Source organism: Budorcas taxicolor, chromosome 2 (genome assembly GCF_023091745.1).
Source record: "Budorcas taxicolor isolate Tak-1 chromosome 2, Takin1.1, whole genome shotgun sequence".
NCBI classification, from domain to species: Eukaryota; Metazoa; Chordata; class Mammalia; order Artiodactyla; family Bovidae; genus Budorcas; species Budorcas taxicolor.
In genome coordinates this window covers 5,997,111-6,019,325 of record NC_068911.1, presented here as the reverse complement: position 1 = coordinate 6,019,325, position 22,215 = coordinate 5,997,111, and the positions used below count along the sequence as shown (strand labels likewise).

General features: G+C 45.8%; 2 protein-coding genes across 2 annotated transcripts; one reads left to right on the top strand and one right to left on the bottom strand.

Moving 5' to 3' along the window:
* Positions 1-1,213: 1,213 nt before the first annotated feature.
* Positions 1,214-8,415, top strand: ZNF394 (zinc finger protein 394). Its single transcript, XM_052636028.1, has 3 exons — positions 1,214-1,756; positions 6,613-6,739; positions 7,103-8,415. Exons 1-3 carry the CDS (start codon positions 1,346-1,348, stop codon positions 8,413-8,415), a joined length of 1,851 nt encoding a protein of 616 aa, XP_052491988.1. The 5' UTR covers positions 1,214-1,345.
* Positions 8,416-15,857: 7,442 nt separating this feature from the next.
* On the bottom strand, positions 15,858-16,853 carry LOC128043651 (zinc finger protein 879-like). The gene is made up of 2 exons (XM_052636025.1): positions 16,249-16,853; positions 15,858-16,065 (listed from the first exon to the last, which is right to left on the bottom strand). The coding sequence occupies exons 1-2, from the start codon at positions 16,851-16,853 to the stop codon at positions 15,858-15,860; spliced, it is 813 nt and encodes a 270-aa protein (XP_052491985.1).
* Positions 16,854-22,215: the final 5,362 nt, after the last annotated feature.

Genomic DNA, 22,215 nt, shown 5'->3' with positions numbered 1-22,215 from the left:
GCCAACTTTGAGAAGAAAGTTGCTACAAAGCTAAGGCATGTGATTGCTTTTGAATGATTTTTTGCAAAATTTTGATTATGTATTTCATACAAAGGAATACAAGTGAAACACAGGTTTGATATTTTTCTCTTTTTTTCCTCTTTGAAACAGTAAGATTCCTTCTCATACTTAATCTAAAGATGAAAGATTGTCAAGAATTCAAAAGGAATGACATTTATTTTTAAAGGAAGAATATCCGTTAGTTCTGCAAACTTAAGGACTGTAAGCGCCACACTACAAGGTGAAAGTGAAAGTCGCTCAGTCGTGTACGACTCTTCGAGTCCTCCTCTTTGAGACCCCATGGACTGTAGTCGGCCAGGCTCCTCTGTCCATGGAATTCTCCAGGCCAGAATACTGGACTGGGTAGCCATTCCCTTCTCCAGGGGATCTTCCCAACCCAGGGACTGAACCCAGGTCTCCAGCATTGCAGGCGGATTCTTTACCGTGTGAGCCACCAAGAGTACCTCTGGAAAAGGTTAGGAGAGACATTACTTTGCCGACTAAGGTCCGTCTAGTCAAGGCTATGGTTTGTCCTGTGGTCATGTGTGGATGTGAGAGTTGGACTGTGAAGAAGGCTGAGCGCCGAGAATTGATGCTTTTGAACTGTGGTGTTGGAGAAGACTCTTGAGAGTCCCTTGGACTGCAAGGAGATCCAACCAGTCCATTCTGAAGGAGATCAGCCGTGGGATTTCTTTGGAAGGAATGATGCTAAAGCTGAAACTCCAGTACTTTGGCCACCTCATGCAAAGAGTTGACTCATTGGAAAAGACTCTGATGTTGGGAGGGATTGGGGGCAGGAGAAGGGGACGACAGAGGATGAGACGGCTGGATGGCATCACTAACTCGATGGGCGTGAGTCTGAGTGAACTCCGGGAGTTGGTGATGGACAGGGAGGCCTGGCGTGCTGCAATTCATGGAGTCACAAAGAGTCGGACACGACTGAGCGACTGAACTGAACTGAACTGAATGATAACAAACCACAGACATGCACGTCACTCTTCCGAGGAGCCTAGAGAGGGCCCGGAAATGCCCCGAGGGATGGGCACCGCAGGGAGCCGGTGACGCACTTCCGACTCGGGCTGTTCGTAATTTTTTGTCGCGGGATTTGACAGCTTCTAGGTAGGGTAGCGGTTTCTGGGTAGGAGGAGTCTGGGAGGGGCCTGGGGAGGTGAGATCTCGTTTAGCACCCGACAGTCAGCAGCCGCTTCTTTGGGGAGATCTCATGTGTTCTGCGGCTTTTTGCTGGGTTTGCTGTCACCTCAGCTGAAGGTGGAACTCCGGGAAAGTGCGCACGAGCGGGAGAAGGATGAGTTGGAGCTGGACCGCAAGTCAAAGCTGCGTCGCCCCTCCGGCCCTAGGTGATGGACTTTGGATAGTGAAAGTGGAGGAAGACTCCCCCGGAACTGGGGAGTCCGACCGGCCCGGGGACTGTCCGGATCCCGAAACTTTCCGATGTCATTTTAGGCAGTTCCGTTATCAGGAGGTGGCCGGACCGGAAGAGGCGCTGAGCCGGCTCAGGGAACTTTGTTGTCGATGGCTGAGGCCAGAGGTGCACTCGAAAGAGCAGATCCTGGAGCTGCTGGTGCTGGAGCAGTTCCTGACCATCCTGCCCCAGGAGCTCCAAGCCTGGGTGCGGAAGCACTGCCCACAGAGCGGGGAGGAGGCGGCCGCTGTGGTGCAGTCTCTTCAGAGACAGCCTGCTGGGACCTCACGCCAGGTGAGGAGTGAAAGTGTTTTGGGAGTGGGGATGGAGGTGTGAGAGATACTATGGGTTTCAGAAGTTCTTTACTTCCTTATTACATTTTTCGTGAACTTTAGGATGTGCATGAAACATTCTTTCCTTTGTAGGAAGCTGTAACAAATCCGTCCAGGAAGAGGTCCTTGAGTTGTAGACCTTTCCGCACAAAACCGGCACAGAAGTATTGTTTATTCAGTGTAAGACACCCTCGTGTCTAACTAGATTGTTTTGGAAAGAAAGATGTCCAGCTGGAAAGTGTCCTTAAACGATGTATAAGAAGAGCAATTCCCCACCACTTTGAATGTGAGCATCCTTTTACTTTTTAACGGTTTAGATAACTTCCTCCCTCCTCCCTCAATTGATAATTATACTGCAGAGAAGGAAGAGAGGCTGGAAATGGAGTTAATAATTGATCCTGCCTACATGATGAAGCCTCCATAAAATCACAAGAGTATGAGGTTCAGACAGCTTCCCAGTTGGTAAGCGAATCTACTTAAGTGGGAGGGTAACACAACCCTGCCCCCATCCCACCTCCAAGGGGAGAGAAGCTCCTGAACTTAGGACCCCCTCCAGACCTTGCCCAATGCATCTCTTCTATCTGACTGTTGCTGTCCTTCTGACATAGACATCAGAAGCGGGTAGAAAGAGTACCCCCTTGCTAGTGTTAGCAATGGAGTTATATACTCTCCAATGAATCCAAAGAATGTCTGGAGGTTGTAAAGACCTCACCAGACCTACTCCCATAATTTACATTTTAAGGTAACAGATAACTCCAGTACTTTGGCCACCTCATGCAAAGAGTTGACTCATTGGAAAAGACTCTGATGCTGGGAGGGATTGGGGGCAGGAGGAGAAGGGGACGACAGAGGATGAGATGGCTGGATGGCATCACTGACTCGATGGACGAGAGTCTGAGTGAACTCCGGGAGTTGGTGATGGACAGGAAGGCCTGGCGTGCTGTTACTCATGTGAACTGAACTGAAGATAACAGAAGTAATCAGAGACTGTCCTCAGGCAGGATACATTATTATTATATAGTCCTTGTAAAGACCAGACCTACTCCCATAATTTACATTTTAAAATAACAGGATTAGACTGAAGGTTTAATCCAGAGACTGTCCTCAGGCAGGATACATTATTGTTATTTAATCTTAAGGAATATGGAGGGAAAAAAGTTTGTCCTTTCTTCCTCCTTGAGAATTCCAGACCCCCCCCCCCTTGAGGACCCCTAGACTTCTTATCAACCTGCCTAGGAAATGACTCTCTCATTCCCCCCTTTTAGGAGAATTATGTTGCCAAGGGAAAGGGGCATCGTTTTCGTTCCATAGCTACTTCCTGCTGTTTAGGGGCGTGGTCCCTAAATTGTTGAGGCAACATATTCTCCTAACCCTCATATTGAGGGTCTCTGATCCAGGAGCCCCAAGTAAACAGTTGGAGGAGGCTGTGGCACTCATAGGAGCTTGGACAACCATTTGTAACTTAAAAGCTTTTTAGACAGTTAGAAAACCCCATTATACAGTTATAGACGTAAGGCAAAATAGTCATTAAACCAAGTTAAAATCAGAATGAAAAGTCACATTATCTCCATAGTCACATCAGTCCATCTTAAGGTTGTTAGATGTCATCAGTTTAAGAAGAGGCATCACATGCGATTGTTGAAGGTATTTGCAGACTTAGAGAAAGTCTTTTCCTTGAAGTGGAGATGTCCACCCTGGGAAGCCTTCCACTGATGAAGAGGGGAGTGCTCCACAGACCCAGCAGTTAGACTGATTGTGAAATGCTGCATAGGAGTGAGCCCAAGACAGGAAGGCATTGTCTTGAGGATCAAATGGCAGACTCAGGATTTTTGGAATCAGCAGAAGTAGGCTCACATAGATTATCAGGCCCAGCCTTCCCAAAGGGGCTCGAGGGATTGGCCCCCAGATCCCAGTGTTTTTATGAGAACCTTGGTTCCTGGCTCAAATAGAGGCTTGCTTGACTCAGAGGCTGGGTCAGGAGTCATCTCCCGGAGTTTTGTTAATGCCTGTTGAAAAGCTGAGAGCTGAATTATATAACTAGTTAATTCCAAGGCTTCAGGGTCTATAACAATGTCTGATATTTAAGAAGCCTGCTGTCTGTCATCCAAATATTAACCTTAGAATTTAAGATTCCATTCACATCATGAGAAGTCAGTACAGTAAGATTTCGTCCATTAATTATTTTTAAAGCTTCAGGTGCTAATAAAGCCGCTGTCCCAATTACTCTTAGGCAGTGGGGTCACCAACCTGAAATTATATCCAATTCTCTGCTTAGATAAGCAATAGGTTGCTGGTGAGGCCCTCGAGGTTATGTCAAAACTCCCAAGGCCATACCCTTTTCTTTCAGTGACAAAAAAATTAAATTCTGACCCTGTGGGCAAGCTTGGAGTGGGAGCTTGCAGGAGAGCAGTCTGAAGAACTGTAAAAGCCTTTTGAGTATCTGGAGACCAAACCAGTTTGTCGGTTCAGGCCTGCTAAGTTTCAGCTATAAGTTTATATAAAGGCCGGCAAGTTCCCCATAACCCAGAATCCAAATGTGACAGTAGCCTGTGATTCCCAAAAATCCTCTCAATTGTCATAAAGTCATAGGTAGGGGATGATTTCAGTTCAGTTCAGTTCAGTCGCTCAGTCGTGTCCGACTCTTTGCGACCCCATGAATCGCAGCACGCCAGGCCTCCCTTCCCGTCACCAACTCCCGGAGTTCACCCATCCAGCCATCTCATCCTCTGTCGTCCCCTTCTCCTCCCGCCCCCAATCCCTCCCAGCATCAGTCTTTTCCAATGAGTCAACTCTTCGCATGAGGTGTCCAAAGTACTGGAGTTTCAGCTTCAGCATCATCCCCTCCAAAGAAATCCCAGGGCAGATCTCCTTCAGAATGGATTGCTTGGATCTCCTTGCAGTCTAAGGGACTCTCAAGAGTATTGTTTTGAAAGTGAAGTCACTCAGTCGTGTCCGATTCTTTGCGACCCCGTGAACTGTAGCCCACCAGGCTCCTCCGTCCTTGGGATTCTCCAGGCAAGAATACTGGAGTGGGTTGCCATTTCCTTCTCCAGAGGAATTTCCTGACCCAGGGATCGAACCCAGGTCTCCCGCATTGCAGGCAGAGCTTTAACCTCTGAGCCACCAGGGAAGCCTAGGGGATGATTTAGTATAGGTTTAATTCTCTCGGGGCCTATGGCCCTAGTCCCTTCTGATATGATTAGGCCCAGATATCTAACAGATTGTTGACAAAGCTGAGCCTTTTCTCTTGATGCCTTGTAACTGCAGCCTGCCAGAAAGTTTAAGAAATCTTCTGAGGCTCATGAACAAGCTTTCTCTGTCCCAGCACAGAGCAGAATATTATCTACATATTGTAACACCACTGCTTCGGAGCTATTAAAAGTTTTGTAAATACCGTGACAAACTTTGTCCAAATAAGTGAGGATTGTCACGAAAGCCCTGGGGCAAAACTGTCCAGGTTAACTGAGAAGCTGGCTGCTTAGAGTCTTCAAAGGCAAATAGAAATTGACTTTCCTTTTCCTCCGCCAAAGGCACTGAATAGAAGGCATCTTTCAAATCAATTACTGAGAAATATTTGGCTCCTTCAGGAATTTCAGACAATCGAGTATAAGGATTAGCCCCCACGGGGTGTAAAGGAACTGCAGCCTCATTTATTATTTGTAAATCTTGAACTAGTCTCCACTTACCATTTGATTTCTTTCTCCCGGTGGGTGCTTCAGGAAGAGGCAACAGCTTGTGTGGCTGTTAGTCTCTCTGGCTGCTCTGCACACATGACCCCAGGGATAGATTGGAGAAACCTGCTTTCTTTCTCTCTTTGTTTCCTGTCCTCCATCTCATCTAGCAAAGTAGGAGAACTGGAGGGAGCTAAAGGAGTCATACCCAAATCTATACCCTTAGGACATAAGTCTGGCTTATTCGCAGAGAGAAAAAGGGCAACACATAAGCTACTTCTACCCATTTCCCTTGTTTTCTACAGAACCGGTCTAATTGTTAAACAGTATTACACTTAAGAGAACCTCCAATGGATACCCTGGCCATGCAGTATCACATAGGAAGACCACGTGTGTCTTCTTTTTAAGCCCTGGGGATCAAAACTACCCCAGTTTTTCAGGATACAGTTCAAAGGATGAGGCTGGAATTGTTAGCTCCCATCTTGTCCTGAAGAACCCCGGACGAGCCCCCAAGATGAAAGGTTGTTGCTGAATCACGCAAAGACGCCAGGATTCTTGGCCTCTGGAGGAGAAGAATTCAATCCATTCAACCCGGGGCCAGAGACAGGCTTGATCACCCAGAGCTTTTGTGTAATAAAGTTTTATTAAAGTATAAAGGAGATAGAGAAAGCTTCTGACATAGACATCAGAAGCGGGTAGAAAGAGTACCCCCTTGCTAGTGTTAGCAATGGAGTTATATACTCTCCAATGAATCCAAAGAATGTCTGGAGGTTGTAAAGACCTCACCAGACCTACTCCCATAATTTACATTTTAAGGTAACAGAATTAGTCAGAAGGTTTAATCCAGAGACTGTCCTCAGGCAGGATACATTATTATTATATAATCCTTGTAAAGACCAGACCTACTCCTATAATTTACATTTTAAGATAACAGAATTAGCCAGAAAGTTTAATCCAGAGACTGTCCTCAGGCAGGATACACTATTGTTCTATAATCTTAAGGAACGTGGAGGGAAAAAGTGTGTCCTTTCTTCCTCCTTGAGGATTCCAGACCCCTCTCTCCTTGGGGACCCCTAGACTTCCTGCCTAGGAAATGACTCTCTCCCTGGGACGGCAGGTGCTGAGGGGAGGTCTCATGTTGTTACAGGGGTTGGTGACAGTCCAGGATGTGGCCGTGTCTCTGACCTGGGAGGAGTGGGAGCGTCTGGGCCCAGCACAGAAGCACTTCTTCAGGGAGAGTGCACCGAAGGATCATGGGAACGCAGTCTCACCAAGTAAGTGCTGGGCCTCTGCCTGTCTCCAGCTGGGTGTGACTGGTGGAAGGCTTGCTTAAGGCTTCTAGTTCTTCACTATTAGAGTATCGCGCCAGTCGTTGTTGCCTGTTTCTCCCTGTGTTCTTATGAAGTGGGGTTAGGGGAAGAGAGATGGGTTGGTGGGTGTAGGCACAAGTAAAAAGGAAAGAAACAGGATTTGTACAGGTAAGCACATTTGACAGGTTAATTAAAATAATTTAACTTCAGGAGTGGTTTCACAGAGAACATGAAAAGGGCTTTGGGGGCGTTGTTTCTCTGCTAGCACTTTCTTAATCACTCCTGCCAGGGTATGAAATGTCAGCAACTCGTATTTTCATATTTCAGGTTCAGAAACCAGAATTGAGAACAAAGAGTTGGTTCCAAAGCAAGAAATTCCAGAAGAAGTAGAGTCTCAAGGGCAGTTACAAGGATTTCAGGAGAGGGCTCCCCTATCATCTGAGTGTGGTGATGCCCAGCAGGACAGGAGGGAGAAGCCCTTGGGAGACCCCTCATCGCTGAAACGTGAAAATTCTCCTGAAGATCAGGGAGTCACCCACATCTCAGATCTCAGGAATGATCCCAGCAAAGAAGGAGACGTCAGAAACAAAGAATTCAGGACCAGTGCCGAGGGTTCAGACTTTGTTCCTGGTCCGTATGTCCCAACAGCAGGGAGACCCATCACTGGGGATCAATATGGGAACAACTGCCAACACGGGTTAGACATGGTGAAACCTCATGAATCTCTCAACAGTGAGGACAGTTGCCATCATTTGGGCCTATTTGAGACTCAGGGGTGGTTCCATGAAGAAAGACCTTACACATGTGACAGCTGTGAGAAGAGCTTCAAACAGCGTTCCGACCTCCTTAAACACCATCGAATCCACACTGGAGAGAGGCCCTACACGTGTCCCAAGTGTGGGGACAGCTTCCGACAGAGCTCAAATCTCAGCCGGCATCAGAGAACCCACCTGAGGGAGAAGCACTACACGTGTAAGGAGTGCGGGGAGACCTGCCGCACCTCCAGTCGTTTTAGTCACCAGAGGACACACAAGGGGGAGCGGCCCTACTTGTGTGAGGAGTGTGACAAGAGCTTCAAACGCTGCTCCGACCTCTCCAAACACCAGCGGATCCACACTGGGGAGAAGCCCTACGGGTGTCCTGTGTGTGGGAGGTGCTTCAGTCAGAGGGCGACCCTTGTTAAACACCAGCGGACACACACGGGAGAGAAGCCCTACACGTGTCCCAAGTGTGGGGACAGCTTCCGACAGAGCTCACACCTCAGCCGGCATCAGAGAACCCACCTGCGGGAGAAGCACTACACGTGTAAGGAGTGCGGGGAGACCTGCCGCACCTCCAGTCGTTTTAGACACCAGAGGACACACAAGGGGGAGCGACCCTACACGTGTGAGGAGTGCAACAAGAGCTTCAAACGCTGCTCCGACCTCTCCAAACACCAGCGGATCCACACCGGGGAGAAGCCCTACGGGTGTCCTGTGTGCGGGAAGCACTTCAGTCAGAGCGCGACCCTCGTTAAACACCGGAGAACTCACACCGGAGAGAAACCTTACAGATGTCTCGACTGTGGGGGCAGCTTCAGACAGAGATCACACCTTGTCCGACACCAAAGAGTCCACAGAAATAAAGTCCCATCATTTTGACCTGCTCCTGCATGAGTCGTTTATACCCTTCTCTCTTTCCCTCCTCCTCTTTCTCTCTCTTTCCAGAAACTATATTCTTTGAATATTTCAGTAATCATGGATTGTATTGCCTTTTGCCATCACACCCAAGATAGACTGAGTTCAATTAGGCTCGGGATGCCCTTTGAGAGCCTGTTGCCCTAAAGGAGGAGGGTCTGAGTCGGGAGCACCCCCCTATCCCCAGAACATATTTTCAGCAAGAGCAAAGGTGACCCATCAGAGGTCTGCCCTTGTCACTCTTCAGGGACCTCCACTTTTGGACCAAACCATTTTTTTTTCTTTTGAACTTTTTATTTTGTATTGGGGTATAGCTGATTAACAATGTTGTGATAGTTTCGGAGGAATAGTGAAGGGACTCGGCCATGCGTATACATGTACCCATTCTCCCCCGAACTCCTGTCCAGGCCGCCACGTACCACTGAACAGAGACAGCTCCATGTGCTACCATAGGTCCTTGTTGGTTATTCATTTTAAATATAGCAGCGTGTATGTTGCAAGAAGGGGGACCCCTTCCAGGGCCCGAAACTGGGCTCTTATCGAATACTTGGAAATGAATGGTCCAAGGAGACACGTGCTGACAAAGCAAGAGATTTTATTGGGAACGGGCACCAGGGTGGAAAGCAGTAGGGTAAGGGAACCCAAGAGAACTGCTCTGCCGTGTGGCTCTCGCAGTCTCGGGTTTTATGGTGATGGGATTAGTTTTCGGGTGGTCTTTAGCCACTCATTCTAATTCAGCGTCTTTCCCGGTGGCGCGTGCATCGCTCAGCCAAGATGGATGCTAGTGAGAGGGATTCTGAGAAGTGGACGGACACGCGGTGTCTCCTTTCGACCTTTCCCAAACTCTTCCAGTTGGTGGTGGCTTATTAGTTCTGTATTCCTTATCAGGATCTCCTGTCATAAAACAACTCATGCAAATGGTTACTATGGTACCTGGCCAGGGTGGGTGGTTTCAATCAGTATGCTTCCCCTAACATATACATGACCTTCCCAGACTCCCTAACTATCCCTCTCTGCCAGTAACCATAAGTTCGTTTCATGTCTGTGAGTCTGTTTTATAAGTTCAAAATATTTTTTTAATGAAGGTGAGTCCTTTTTTTTTTTTTGTACTGATGTTCTCCATGGGATTTATTTACTTTTTTAGAAATGTGGTATCTCAGTGCCCTGACCAGGGATCGAACCTGCACCCCCTGCGTTGGAAGGTGAAGACTTAACTGCTGGACCACCAGGGAAGTCCCTACTTCTATACTTTTGAATTGTGATATTCCACCAAAAACCATGGACAAGTTTATTGTGAAGTATTGCCAACATACAGGCAAGCGTAGACTAGAACAATTTTAAAGAATGTTCACAAATACACCACACAGATGAATCAATTCTTGAGTAGGACATATTTGCTTCATATCATTTTTTAGGAAATAACACACTTGTAATAAATACCATGTATACTCATGAGCCCTCCCTAAACCCATTCCCCTTACCTTCAAGCTGACTCATTACCCAAGAAGATGACTGTAGTTGTCCAGCATCACGTCCCTGTAGAGGGCCTTCTGAGCCCAGTCCAGCATGTCCCACTCTTGCCTGGTGAAGTACAGAGCCTTGTCCTCAAAGGACAGCAACCCCTGGAAACACGGAGACTCATAGCTGCAGCTCCTACTACAGCTTTGTGGGCCACAGTATTATTATTGTCCTACAGCCGAGGCTCATCCAGTTAACTAGCAGACTCAGGGCTCAACTCGTCTCCAACCCTCAGGTCACGCATGTTCTTTCTTCCACGCTAGAGTCACACGTGTTCTCTCTGGAAGGACACATGGTCAGTATGTGAGGCTTCTCTGGCCGTTTGGTCTCTGCTGTGGTCACTCAACTCTACTCTGGCAGCATAGACAACAAGAGAGCGGATGGGTGTGGCTGTGACCCCATGAAATCGCTCCCGGGTCCAGGTGAGTTCGCTGACCCTGCTCTGTGCGCTCCTGCCTTCCTCATCACGTGGTTCTTCTGCCCAGTTCTCATACGAAAGAGACGGCGCCCTCCCAGGAGGGCACTGAGAACGGGGCAGCGTGCGGGCTGATCCCACAGGGATGGACAGGCTACTGGGACTCACTAGGCAGGCAGGAGCTTCGGGGCTGGCTGTCGCGGGTACCACTATCCGCCAGGTCTGAAGAGGGAGGAAGGGAGGGCTCACTAGGATCCACAAAGTTGTTGAAGGAGCAAGACTGGAGCCGGGGCCTCAGGGGAGGCAGCCCAACAGGAGAGGCTGTGGAGAAACGTCCAAAGACCTTCCCTGTGTGGTCCTCACCCCTCCTCTCCTCTCCCCCGGCCCTGAGGTCATTCTCTCTTGTCTCTTCCAGGGTCTTAAGCAAATGAGTCTTTTCCCTTTTCCCCATTGTGATATTGTGATTTAAATAAGAAATGTATATTTGGTCTTCCTACCTGTTTCTGGCACAGAGTTCCTAAAGTGCTTAGAATTTCTTAGGGGATAAGTGCAGAGGAGCATCTTTTAATACTTGGGCTTTTCTCTTTTTTTTTTTTTTGTTTGTTTTTAATAGTTCACAAATATTTATTTAATGCCTACTGTCACCCTGCTTATTTAACTTATATGCAGAGTACATCATGAGAAACTCTGGACTGGAAGAAACACAAGCTGGAATCAAGATTGCCGGGAGAGATATCAATAACCTCAGATATGCAGATGACACCACCCTTATGGCAGAAAGTGAAGAGGAACTCAAAAGCCTCTTGATGAAAGTGAAAGAGGAGAGTGAAAAAGTTGGCTTAAAGCTCAACATTCAGAAAACGAAGATTATGGCATCTGGTCCCATTACTTCATGGGAAATAGATGGGGAAAGAGTGGAAACAGTGTCAGACTTTATTTTGGGGGGCTCCAAAATCACTGCAGATGGTGACTGCAGCCATGAATTTAAAAGACGCTTACTTCTTGGAAGAAAAGTTATGACCAACCTAGAGAGCATATTCAAAAGCAGAGACATTACTTTGCCGACTAAGGTCCGTCTAGTCAAGGCTATGGTTTTTCCTGTGGTCATGTATGGATGTGAGAGTTGGACTGTGAAGAAGGCTGAGTGCCGAAGAATTGATGCTTTTGAACTGTGGTGTTGGAGAAGACTCTTGAGAGTCCCTTGGACTGCAAGGAGATCCAAGCAGTCCATTCTGAAGGAGATCAGCCGTGGGATTTCTTTGGAAGGAATGATGCTAAAGCTGAAACTCCAGTACTTTGGCCACCTCATGCAAAGAGTTGACTCATTGGAAAAGACTCTGATGTTGGGAGGGATTGGGGGCAGGAGGAGAAGGGGACGACCGAGGATGAGATGGCTGGATGGCATCACTAACTCGATGGACATGAGTCTAGGTGAACTCCAGGAGTTGGTGATGGACAGGGAGGCCTGGTGTGCTGCAATTCATGGGGTCGCAAAGAGTCAGACACAACTGAGTGACTGAACTGAACTGAACTGATCTGCTAGACACAGTCCCAATGCTGGGAATACAGAAGCAAACTAAACAGACAAAAGGTCTCAACTCACAGCGTTATCCTCTAGTGGGGGAGATAGTTTACAAGCAAATAAATCCATATGAAGAAATTTATTATAAAGAATTGTCTCATGCTACTGTGGAGGCTGAGAAGTCTCAATTTATTTTTGGCTGTGGTGGCTCCTCATTGCTGCACGTGGGCTTTCTCTAACTGAGGCAAGCAAGGGTCACTCTTTGCTGTGGTGTGCAGACTTCTCATTGCAGTGGCTTCTCTAGTTGCGGAGCACAGGCTCTAGGTGCGCAGCTCCGTAGTTGTGGTGCACGGGCTCAGTTGCTCCACAGCATGTGGGATCTTCCTGGACCAGGGATCGAATCTGTGGCCCATGCATTGGCAGGAGGATTCTTATCCACTGTGCCACCAGCCATCAGGGAAGTCCTCCTCAGTTTCTGAAGTAGCTGCACAGCCACACAGGTGAGAGAAGCGTCTTGTTATCATAACAAATCGCTCAACATCTGAGTTTTATGTTAATGAGGAAAACTCCTAAGGATACACCTAAGTTGCCAGGGGCCAAGTCACGTGAGCAAGTTAGAACCTTCACCCCTAGCACCCGAGGGGAGGGGACAGGCTGGGGTTGAGTCAGTCCCCAGAGGTCAATGACTCGGCCCATCACATCTACGCAAGGAACCCCCTTAAAAATGTAGACACTGGTTGCTGAACTGGTGGAGGTGCTGGGGGCGTGCCCGGAGAGGTTTGGAAGCTCTACTGCCCTGCCCCCGGCATCCTGAGCATCTCTACCATCTGGCTGATCATGAGTTCTATCCTTTTACAATGAACCAGAGATAAGTAAACTGTTTTTCTCAATATTTATTTATTTGGCCGCATCGGATCTTAGTTGCAGCAGGTGCGATCTAGTTCCCTGACCAGGGATTGAACTCAGGCCCACTGAACTGGGAGCTGTGGGCGTCTTAGCCACTGGACCACCAGGGAAGTCTCTAAACTATTATTTCTGAGTTCTGTGAACCACTGTAGCAGATCAGTGGAATCTGGTCAGGGAACTACATCCCACATGCCTTCAAGCAACTAAGCTCTGACGAGTGCCACGCTGAAAGATCCTGCAAGCCGCAACTAAGACCCAATGCAGCCAAATATGTTTTTTTTTTTTTTTAGGTAGTATGCATGCTGAAGTGGGGAAACAGTGGAAACAGTGTCAGACTTTATTTTTGGGGGCTCCAAAATCACTGCAGACGGTGACTGCAGCCATGAAATTAAAAGACGCTTACTCCTTGGAAGAAAAGTTATGACCAACCTAGAGAGCATATTCAAAAGCAGAGACATTACTTTGCCGACTAAGGTCCGTCTAGTCAAGGCTATGGTTTTTCCTGTGGTCATGTATGGATGTGAGAGTTGGACAGTGAAGAAGGCTGAGCGCCGAAGAATTGATGCTTTTGAACTGTGGTGTTGGAGAAGACTCTTGAGAGTCCCTTGGACTGCAAGGAGATCCAAGCAGTCCATTCTGAAGGAGATCAGCCCTGGGATTTCTTTGGAAAGAATGATGCTAAAGCTGAAACTCCAGTACTTTGGCCACCTCATGGGAAGAGTTGACTCATTGGAAAAGACTCTGATGCTGGGAGGGATTGGGGGCAGGAGGAGAAGGGGACGACTGAGGATGAGATGGCTGGATGGCATCACTGACTCGATGGACATGAGTCTGAGTGAACTCTGGGAGTTGGTGATGGACAGGGAGGCCTGGTGTGCTGCAATTCATGGGGTCACAAAGAGTCAGACACGACTGAGCGACTGAACTGAACTGATGCTGAAGTTTTGTATATTCTATAAAGTATTCTATATATATCAATCAATTCAAGATTTTTTTAAATATAAATTTATTTTAATTGGAGGCTAATTACTTTACAATATTGTATTGGGTTTGCCATACATCAACACGATCAGTTCAAGATTGTAGACAGTGTGGTTCATATATTCTGTCTTTAATATTTTGTCTAGTTGTTCCATCAACTTCTGAAAATGGAGTGTTAACATTTCCAATTATATAATTGCTCACTTTTCTTTTTTTTTATTTATTTCTGTCAGCTTTTACTTTGTGATTTTGGAGGCTGTGATATTAAGTACATAATATATTAATAACCCAGAATTCTAAATTTTGTGTATAACACTAAAATTGCATTCATAATTGTAACCCAATTACACATTAAACAATTACTCACCTTGGTGAATTGATCCTTTTATCATCATAAAATCCTTCTATATCTAAGATAATATCCCTGTTCTTGAATTCTATGTTATCTGATATTAATATATCCACTCCAGCTTTCTTATGATTAGTGTTTTCACTGTATATTCTTTTTCATCTTCTGAATTTTCTGTACTTAAAGTATCTTTTACATAAATCAGACCAATGTGTTTTTAGCTTAGTCTCCCAAATGATACCTAATCAAACTTAGAAGCTTTACCACAGCAAACTGTAAGAAAAATGAAAAGACAGACTGCTTTATAATTTTTGCAAGTTATGCGACCAACAAGGACCTACTTTCCAAAAGATACGAACAGCTTATACAACTCAATAACAAAATACCAAACAATCCAACCAGAAAAATGGGCAGATGATCTAAATAGACATTTCTTCAAGGAAGACATCCAAATGGCCAACAGGCACATGAAAAGATGCTCAATATTGCTAGTCGTAGCAACATTTCAGCCAAAACTACAATGAGGTACTACTTCACACAGGTCAGAATGGCCATCATTAATAAGCCTACAGAGAATTTCCCGGTGGTCCAATGGTTAGGGCTCTCCACTTCCACTGCAGGAGGCAGGGGTTGGATCCCTGGTCAGAGAACTAAGATCCTACCTGCCTTGGGGCAACTAAGCCCATGTGACACAACTAGATTCTCTGCACCGTGATGAAAGATCCCACATCTCAGTGAAGACACTGTGTGCAGCAACTAAAACCCAATGCAGTCTAATTAATTAATTTTAAAAGGTGATGTTATTAGCAGGAGAAAAATAAAGCAGAAACAAGGACACAAAGAGCTCTTGTCAGCTAATGTAGATTGTTAATATCCTTTCGGCTGCCTATAACCCTCTCATCCCATTAGGTTGATCCTTGTGCAGAAGGAATCTCAGTCAGTGCTACTTTTCATCTTGGTTGCACATTGATTAACACGAGAATTTTTGAAATTATTTTTATTGAAGTATAGTTGATTTATAATATTGTGTTAGTTTCTCATGGACAGCAAAATGATTTGGTTATCACTTTTTCAGATTCGTTATAGGTTATTATAAAACATCGAGCATAGCTCTCTGTGCCACACAGTAGGTCCTTTTTGTTTACCCATTTTATATATAGTAGTTTGGATATGTTATTTCCAAATTCCGAACTTATCCCCCCCTTCAGGACCTTTTCCTTTTGGTAAGAAGTTTGTTTTCCGTCTGTGAGTCTGTTTGTTTTGTAAATAAGTTTACTTGAATCATTTTTTAGATTCCACATATAAATCATATCATGTTTGTCTTTCTCTGTCTGACTTACTTAATTTAGTATGATAACCTCTAGGTCCATCCTAGTCACTTCAGTCGTGTCCAACTCTTAGTGACCCTTTGGACTGTAGCCCACCAGGCTCTTCTGTCCAAGGGATTCTCTAGGCAACCATACTGGAGTGGATTGCCATGACCTCCTCTAGGGGATCTTCCAAATTCAAGAATCGAACCTCCATCTCTTATGTCTCCTGCATTGGCAGGCAGTTTCTTTACCACTAGCACCACTTGGGAAGACCAATATTTGGAGGTCTGTACAATCAGGAGATAGTGCATAATTATTTCATCAATTCACTGCCTTCTATTCATCATGAATTTCTCCATGTTGATGATAGGCTGAACACATACTGAAAGTTTTCTCACATTTCTTTTATTTGTAGTGTTTTTCTCCTGCATGAATTTTCTGGTGTTGAATAAGAGAAGAACTCTGGCTAAAGGCTTTGTCACAATCATTGCATTTATATGGTTTCTCTCCAGTGTGAGTTCTTAGATGCTTCGTCAGGGATGAGCTCTGGCTGAAGGCTTTCTCACATTCTTTACACTTGTAAGGTTTCTCTCCAGTATGAATTCTCTGATGTCTTATGAGAGCTGAGCGGTCACTGAAGGCTTTCCCACATTCATGACATTTGTAAGGTCTCTCCCCAGTGTGGGTTCCTTGATGTTGAATAAGAGCTGAACAGTAACTGAAAGCCTTCCCACATTCACTACATTCATAGGGCTTCTCCCCTGTGTGAGTTCTTCGATGTTGAGTAAGGCCTGACCTGTCACTAAAGGCCTTCCCACACTCTTTACACCCATAGGGTTTTTCTCCAGTATGGACCCTCTGATGTTTAATAAGGGAGGAGGTGTCATTGAAAGCTTTCCCACACTCCTTACATTTATAGGGTTTCTCTCCAGTGTGTATTCTATGGTGCTGGATGAGGTACGTGCTTTGGTTGAAGGCCTTCCCACATTCATTGCACTCATAGGGCTTTTCTCCGGTATGAATGATATGATGCTGAATAAGGGCTGAACGGTGACTGAAAGCTTTCCCGCATTCATTACACTCGTAAGGTTTCTCTCCAGTGTGGATTCTCTGATGCTGGATAAGGGATGAGCTCCGGGTGAAGGCCTTTCCACATTCAGTACATACATAGGGTTTCTCTCCTGTGTGAATCCTCTGATGGAGGATAAAAGCTGAGTAGTAGCTGAAGGACTTGCCACACTCACTGCACTTCCAAGGCTTTTTCACTGAGTAAATCTTCTGATGTTTAATTGGGTTTGAACTTTCCCTGATTTCAGTACAATCCTCCATAGGATTTCTCTTGTGCTTAATTATAACTTGCCTTAAATCTTTCTTCTGATTTCCTTGCTGCCTTTCTAACATGCCTCCACATTCCCAGGTTTTTATCCATCTGGAGTCCCAGGAATCATCCTTTATAAGTCTTTCTATTATCAGCTCCCTTTCTGATGAGACTCCTTCAGAAACTTCCTGCATTGAAAGGGACACTTTAGTTTCAGGTGTAGATTCAGAATCTGAAATAAATAAAGAGTACAGATATTTGTGTTCTCTGTGCGGAGGGAAAGAAAACTGCTAAAGTGGCAAGAAGTTAAAGAAAATTAAATTGATAGCCCTTAAAAATGTTTGAATGTTCTCAGAAAAAGCCTCATGGCAATGGCAGGTGACAAAGTTTCAGTGAATAACAGAGATGGGAAAATGATGAAGCTGAAGCACAATACAAGGTCAGACAATGATGATGCTACACCTGAAAGAATGGAAAACTGAATAGACTAGCCAGGGAAGAAGATAAGCAGGCAGGATGAAAATAAATGTCAATAAAATAACTGAGGAAGTGGGCAGGGTGGGGGGATGAAAACACAGGTCAAGATTGGGCAGTTTTGAAAAAGTATTGGACAAAAAAATCGCTTACATGAAGACATATATTAGTGACAACCATATTTGATTTTTTAAATCATTATCTTTAGTCCTTTTTTAAAAGCAGATTTTTTGTTTGTTTGTTTAGCGTATGCTTTCCCTATGATTTTGTGTCTCCACTAACCACTGCCCCCTCCCTCCCTTCATTCATTCCTTCCCTTCTTTTCTTCCTCCCTTCCTTCTTTCCCTCTCTCTCACTTTTCTTTCTTCCTTCCTTTATTGCCAAAGTCAGATTTCTCAGATTTTAGATATCATCTCATCACACACTTGCTCCTGACTCACCACAGTCTGGCTTCTCTCCCCACCACTCAGTTGGAATTGCTCTCACTAAAGTCACTAACCATTTATATGTCACCTAAATCCAGTGGGTCCTTTTCATCTGTAGATCACCTGGGCCTCTCAACAGCACTTGACACCATGTGCTCCTCCTAACAACACTTTCCTGGTGCTTTTCTCTCCATCTTATTGAGATAGAATTAACATACATTCTCTCTTGACTTCTGTATTACTAAACTCTCCAGGTTTTTTCTCCTTATCCCTACTTATTTGGAAGTTTTCCTGCTATTTCTTCTGAAATGTTGATGCTTCTCAGTGTTCTGTCTTAGGCTCCCCTCTTTGGTCCCTGTCCCCTCCCACTGTCTCCTTTAAAGACATCATCCAAGACTTCACTACGCTGGTCTAGTGGTTAAGAATGCAGGGGACATGGGTTTGATCCCTGCTCCAGGAAGATTCCACATGCTGCAGGGCAGCTAAGCTTATGGACCTCAACTAGTGAAGCCCACACACCCTAGAGCCCATGCTCCACAGCGAGAGAAGCCACTGCAATGAGAAGCCCACACACCACAAGTAGAAGGTAGACCTTGCTCTCCGAAACTAGAGAAAGCCCAAGCAGCAACAAAGACACAGCACAGCCAGAAAAATAGAAATAATAAATAAACAAAATTATATATATATGTAAAGGAGCTGTCCTTTTTCAGTTCCACAGATGGTGAACTTTTACATGCCAGGAGAGAAAAGAAGCCCAATTTTGAGCTCAAAGTGATCAGGGATCCCCTACGGGATCAGAGCTCTCTGGATCATAAGCAAAACTATGGCATTTAGATGTCATTAGTCACAGTGGAAGTTTTATGTCACAGTAAGCAGTATGCATTGAAAAATAACTTTCTTACCCCAAAATACCAGGTTCCCACAATTCTCCACCTTCATATCCATGCCCATGTACCTTCGGGCAGAATTCATCTGTTCCTCCTCCACACAGGTGAAGTCCATTTCCTCATCCTTGACTGTCGTCAATTCCTGGAAGAATAAGTACATTCTTATAGGGGCAGGAGGAGAAGGGGATGACCGAGGATGAGATGGCTGGATGGCATCACAGACTCGATGGACATGAGTCTGAGTGAACTCCGGGAGATGGTGATGGACAGGGAGGCTTGGCGTGCTGCGATTCATGGGGTCGCAAAGAGTCGGACACGACTGAGCGACTGAACTGAACTGAACTGAGGGAAGAGAACAATCTAGAATAGGAAGTTCTTTTTAATCTGGGCGTTAAAACTTTATTTTAACCATTTTAATGGAATATTCTAAATTTTCTAAGTATTAGTCTGTGTTAGGGAAAACAGTAATAATAGCTAACATTTATCTTTTTTTTCTATGTATTAAGTCCTTTTAACAACCTCTTGTAATAATAACTATATTAGGTAAGTACCATTATTAACATTATCTACAGATGTAAGGACAGATATGAGATTTGGACCCAGGCAGTCTGACATCAAAGTTAGATTCTTTTTTAAATTTACCTTTTATACAATTTTTACAGGTTACTAGCCAATATTATTGGCTATACTCCCTGTGTTGTACAATACATTCTCTTTTTGCAAATATTTATTAGGCTGTGTCGGGTCTTAATTGAGGGTCTTATTTGAGGCACAAAAGATCTTAATTCTTGGACTAGGGATTGAACTCACATCCTCTGCATTACAAAGCAGATTCTCAACCACTGGACCACCCTGTATGATACATTCTTGAGCCTGTTTTACACCCAACAGTTCGTACCTCCCACTCCCCAACTGCATATCCCCCTCCAACCCTGCCACTGGTAACCACTAATTTTACATCTGTGAGTCTGTAAAGCTACCAAAATGCCACACTTTTGGCCTTCCCTCCCTGCCTCACTGGCCACATCTTCTCAGTCTCCTTTGCTGTTTCCTCTTTATCTCCCAGACCTCAAAGTGTTGGAAGCTATAGTAATAAGATCTCATCTCTTTTCTACCTACATTTATTTGCTAGTGATTACAGCTTCATAGTTTGAAATACCATTCACACAGGTTCCTCCCAAATTTAAACTCCAGCCTGAGCTCCTCCTAGAGCTTCAAGTCTTCAAGGAAAAATTACTTTGGTTCAGCTCTCCAGATGAGATTTCCATGAACCTCCGAAGTGAGATGAAAGGAAGAAATGGGGACACACTCTGAACACCAAACTGAGATTTCACAGGAGGGAAATGAAACTCGAACTTGCCTGGAACTCAACAGGAAGAAGCTCTCCAGTAGGTTCCATTTCTTCTGTGCTCTGTTCTTGGGACAAAGAAACATCTTCTATAGTCATAGCTGGAAGGAGCAGAAGTAAAGCCATGAAGGGGATAAACTCTATCTTCCCACTTACAAATTCACAAGGACAAAAGCTAGCACAAGCCAGAGAAATTATATACACAAGACCTACTCTACTTAACTCAAAAGGATCAGATAAGGATAGAGGAAGATAATAACATGAAAGCACTTTGACCAAAAAGCTAAATGCACACATAGTATGTCAATATTTTGGTACACTCCTATGGGAATGGAAAAGTGTGACCTGTTCTTTACCACAAAAACAAGCACTGTGGAATATTCTCCCTTCCACAGCATCAGAGGGAATGTGTATGAGCACAGAAGCGCTGGAAGAGGAAGATGAGAGAGGGGAATGTCTGACAAGGAGCCTTCTTAGTGACTTCCAAACATAATGGCTTACTGAGTTTCTCTACTTTGGGGTCTTCTCCTGACATGTATCTGTTTCCCTTTCCCATCATGCAGGGGCACCTAACCTTTTTATTCTTATCGAGGGTATTTCCTCCACTTGTCCCCACTTTAAACTCCATGTTGATCTGCGTAATTCTTACCATTTTCCTCAACTTCAATGGTCAGATAATCCATGGTCAGCTTCTCCTTGTCCTCTTGTTATTGCTAGGACTTCCTCCTAATTCACTGTTTCAGATGAGATAAACATGGACTTTTCAGCAATATATAATCCACTTCTTTGTATAAATCATTCAACTCTACCCTGAAGCTTCAGGGAGAGATTTTGGGGTTAGCCTTGCCCCACCCAGCTGACGTTGATGCTGGGAGGGATTGGGGGCAGGAGGAGAAGGGGACGACCGAGGATGAGACGGCTGGATGGCATCACTGACTCGATGGACATGGGTCTGAGTGAACTCCGGGAGTTGGTGATGGACAGGGAGGCCTGGCGTGCTGCGATTCATGGGGTCGCAAAGAGTCGGACACGACTGAGCGACTGAACTGAACTGAACTCTGAAATTGATTACGCTCCCTGGGGGCATCTCCCTCTACCGCTACTCCTAGGCGGCTTATTCCTACACATTTAAGTCCTAGGGCCTCAGTAGTAACTCTGTTTTACTTAGAACCTTCATAATTTAGCCTAGATTAAACTTCACAGTTGGAAGACCCTTCTCTGGAGTCCCCAGGCCAGTCACTACGTTCCACACCAAGGCAAAAACAGGAGAGAGCCAGGGCAGTGACTGTGAGCCTTAGTCACACACTGGTTCTGTACGATGCACAAATTCTCCTAAGACCCTGAAGCACAGAAATGGCTATAAGCTGGCCTGTGATTAACGTCGCAGTAACTAAAAGTAGGGCTCCCACAGTTACTCAATCCTTCCTACTCATAAAACACAAGGCAGTTGATAGGTGGGATCCTCCTACATCTGATTCTTCACTCGCTCTTTAAGACCCTGAAAATAAAACAGGCTGGGATTCCCTTGCACATTCAGAGCCAAACCCCTTACTCTGGACCCCAAATATAGGCAGCCCCGAAAACTCTAATCCAGACATCCTCCCTCCCCTCACCCCCACTCCCGTGGCTCAGTTGTTAAAAGAGTTGGTTTGCAATGCACGATACTCGGGTTCAGTCCCTGGGAGAAGGAAATGGCAACCTTCTCTGGTATTCTTGCCTGGAAATCCCAAGGACAGAGCCACCTGGTGGGCTACAGTCCATGATCCATGGGGGTCACAAGAGACGGACACGATTTAATGGCTAAACCACCAAACTCTAATAGCGCAAGCACAGCGGAGAAATGAGTAAGACACGGACTCCATTCTTTTCTATCTGTCCTCAAAGTTCAGAGCCTGTCGTGTTTCAGTGGAGTGACCGGACCTAAAGCCAACACCAGCGGGAGGCGCTCTAGCTGTCCGCACCTCGGAAGCCGAGCCCTCCAACCCCGACTCTCCCCTTCCCCAAATCCCCCGTCGGCCATGCCCCCTTCAGGCTCCCGGGCTCGCCTCCGGGGCGCCCCTTAGCTCAGAACAAGGCAGCGGGCTCGCTCCCCAGCCGGAAACACCCGGCGGAGCGCCCGGTGGGCGGGGCCGCGAGGCAGGCCAGGCCCAGCCCTTTTCCCGCTGAGGCCGGAACCTGAGAGCCTGGGCCGCGCGGCAGCCGGCGGCGTCAGAGCGGCGCGCTTGACGGACGGGTCGCGGAGTCTCGCGCCTCTGACCCGGCTTTCTCTCACCTACGGACTCGTTGCGGACCTGGCTCCGGCTCCAGGGCT

Bases quoted from the DNA above. Each gene is read 5' to 3' on its own strand.
- ZNF394 (XM_052636028.1), top strand. From the start codon at position 1,346: ATGAGTTGGAGCTGGACCGCAAGTCAAAGCTGCGTCGCCCCTCCGGCC. The intron at 1,757-6,612 runs GTGAGGAGTGAA...ATGTTGTTACAG, and splicing joins CTGCTGGGACCTCACGCCAG to GGGTTGGTGACAGTCCAGGA. The intron at 6,740-7,102 runs GTAAGTGCTGGG...TTCATATTTCAG, and splicing joins TGGGAACGCAGTCTCACCAA to GTTCAGAAACCAGAATTGAG.
- LOC128043651 (XM_052636025.1), bottom strand. From the start codon at position 16,853: ATGTTAGAAAGGCAGCAAGGAAATCAGAAGAAAGATTTAAGGCAAGTT. The intron at 16,066-16,248 runs GTCAGGCCTTAC...AGCTCTCATAAG, and splicing joins GGGAAGGCCTTTAGTGACAG to ACATCAGAGAATTCATACTG.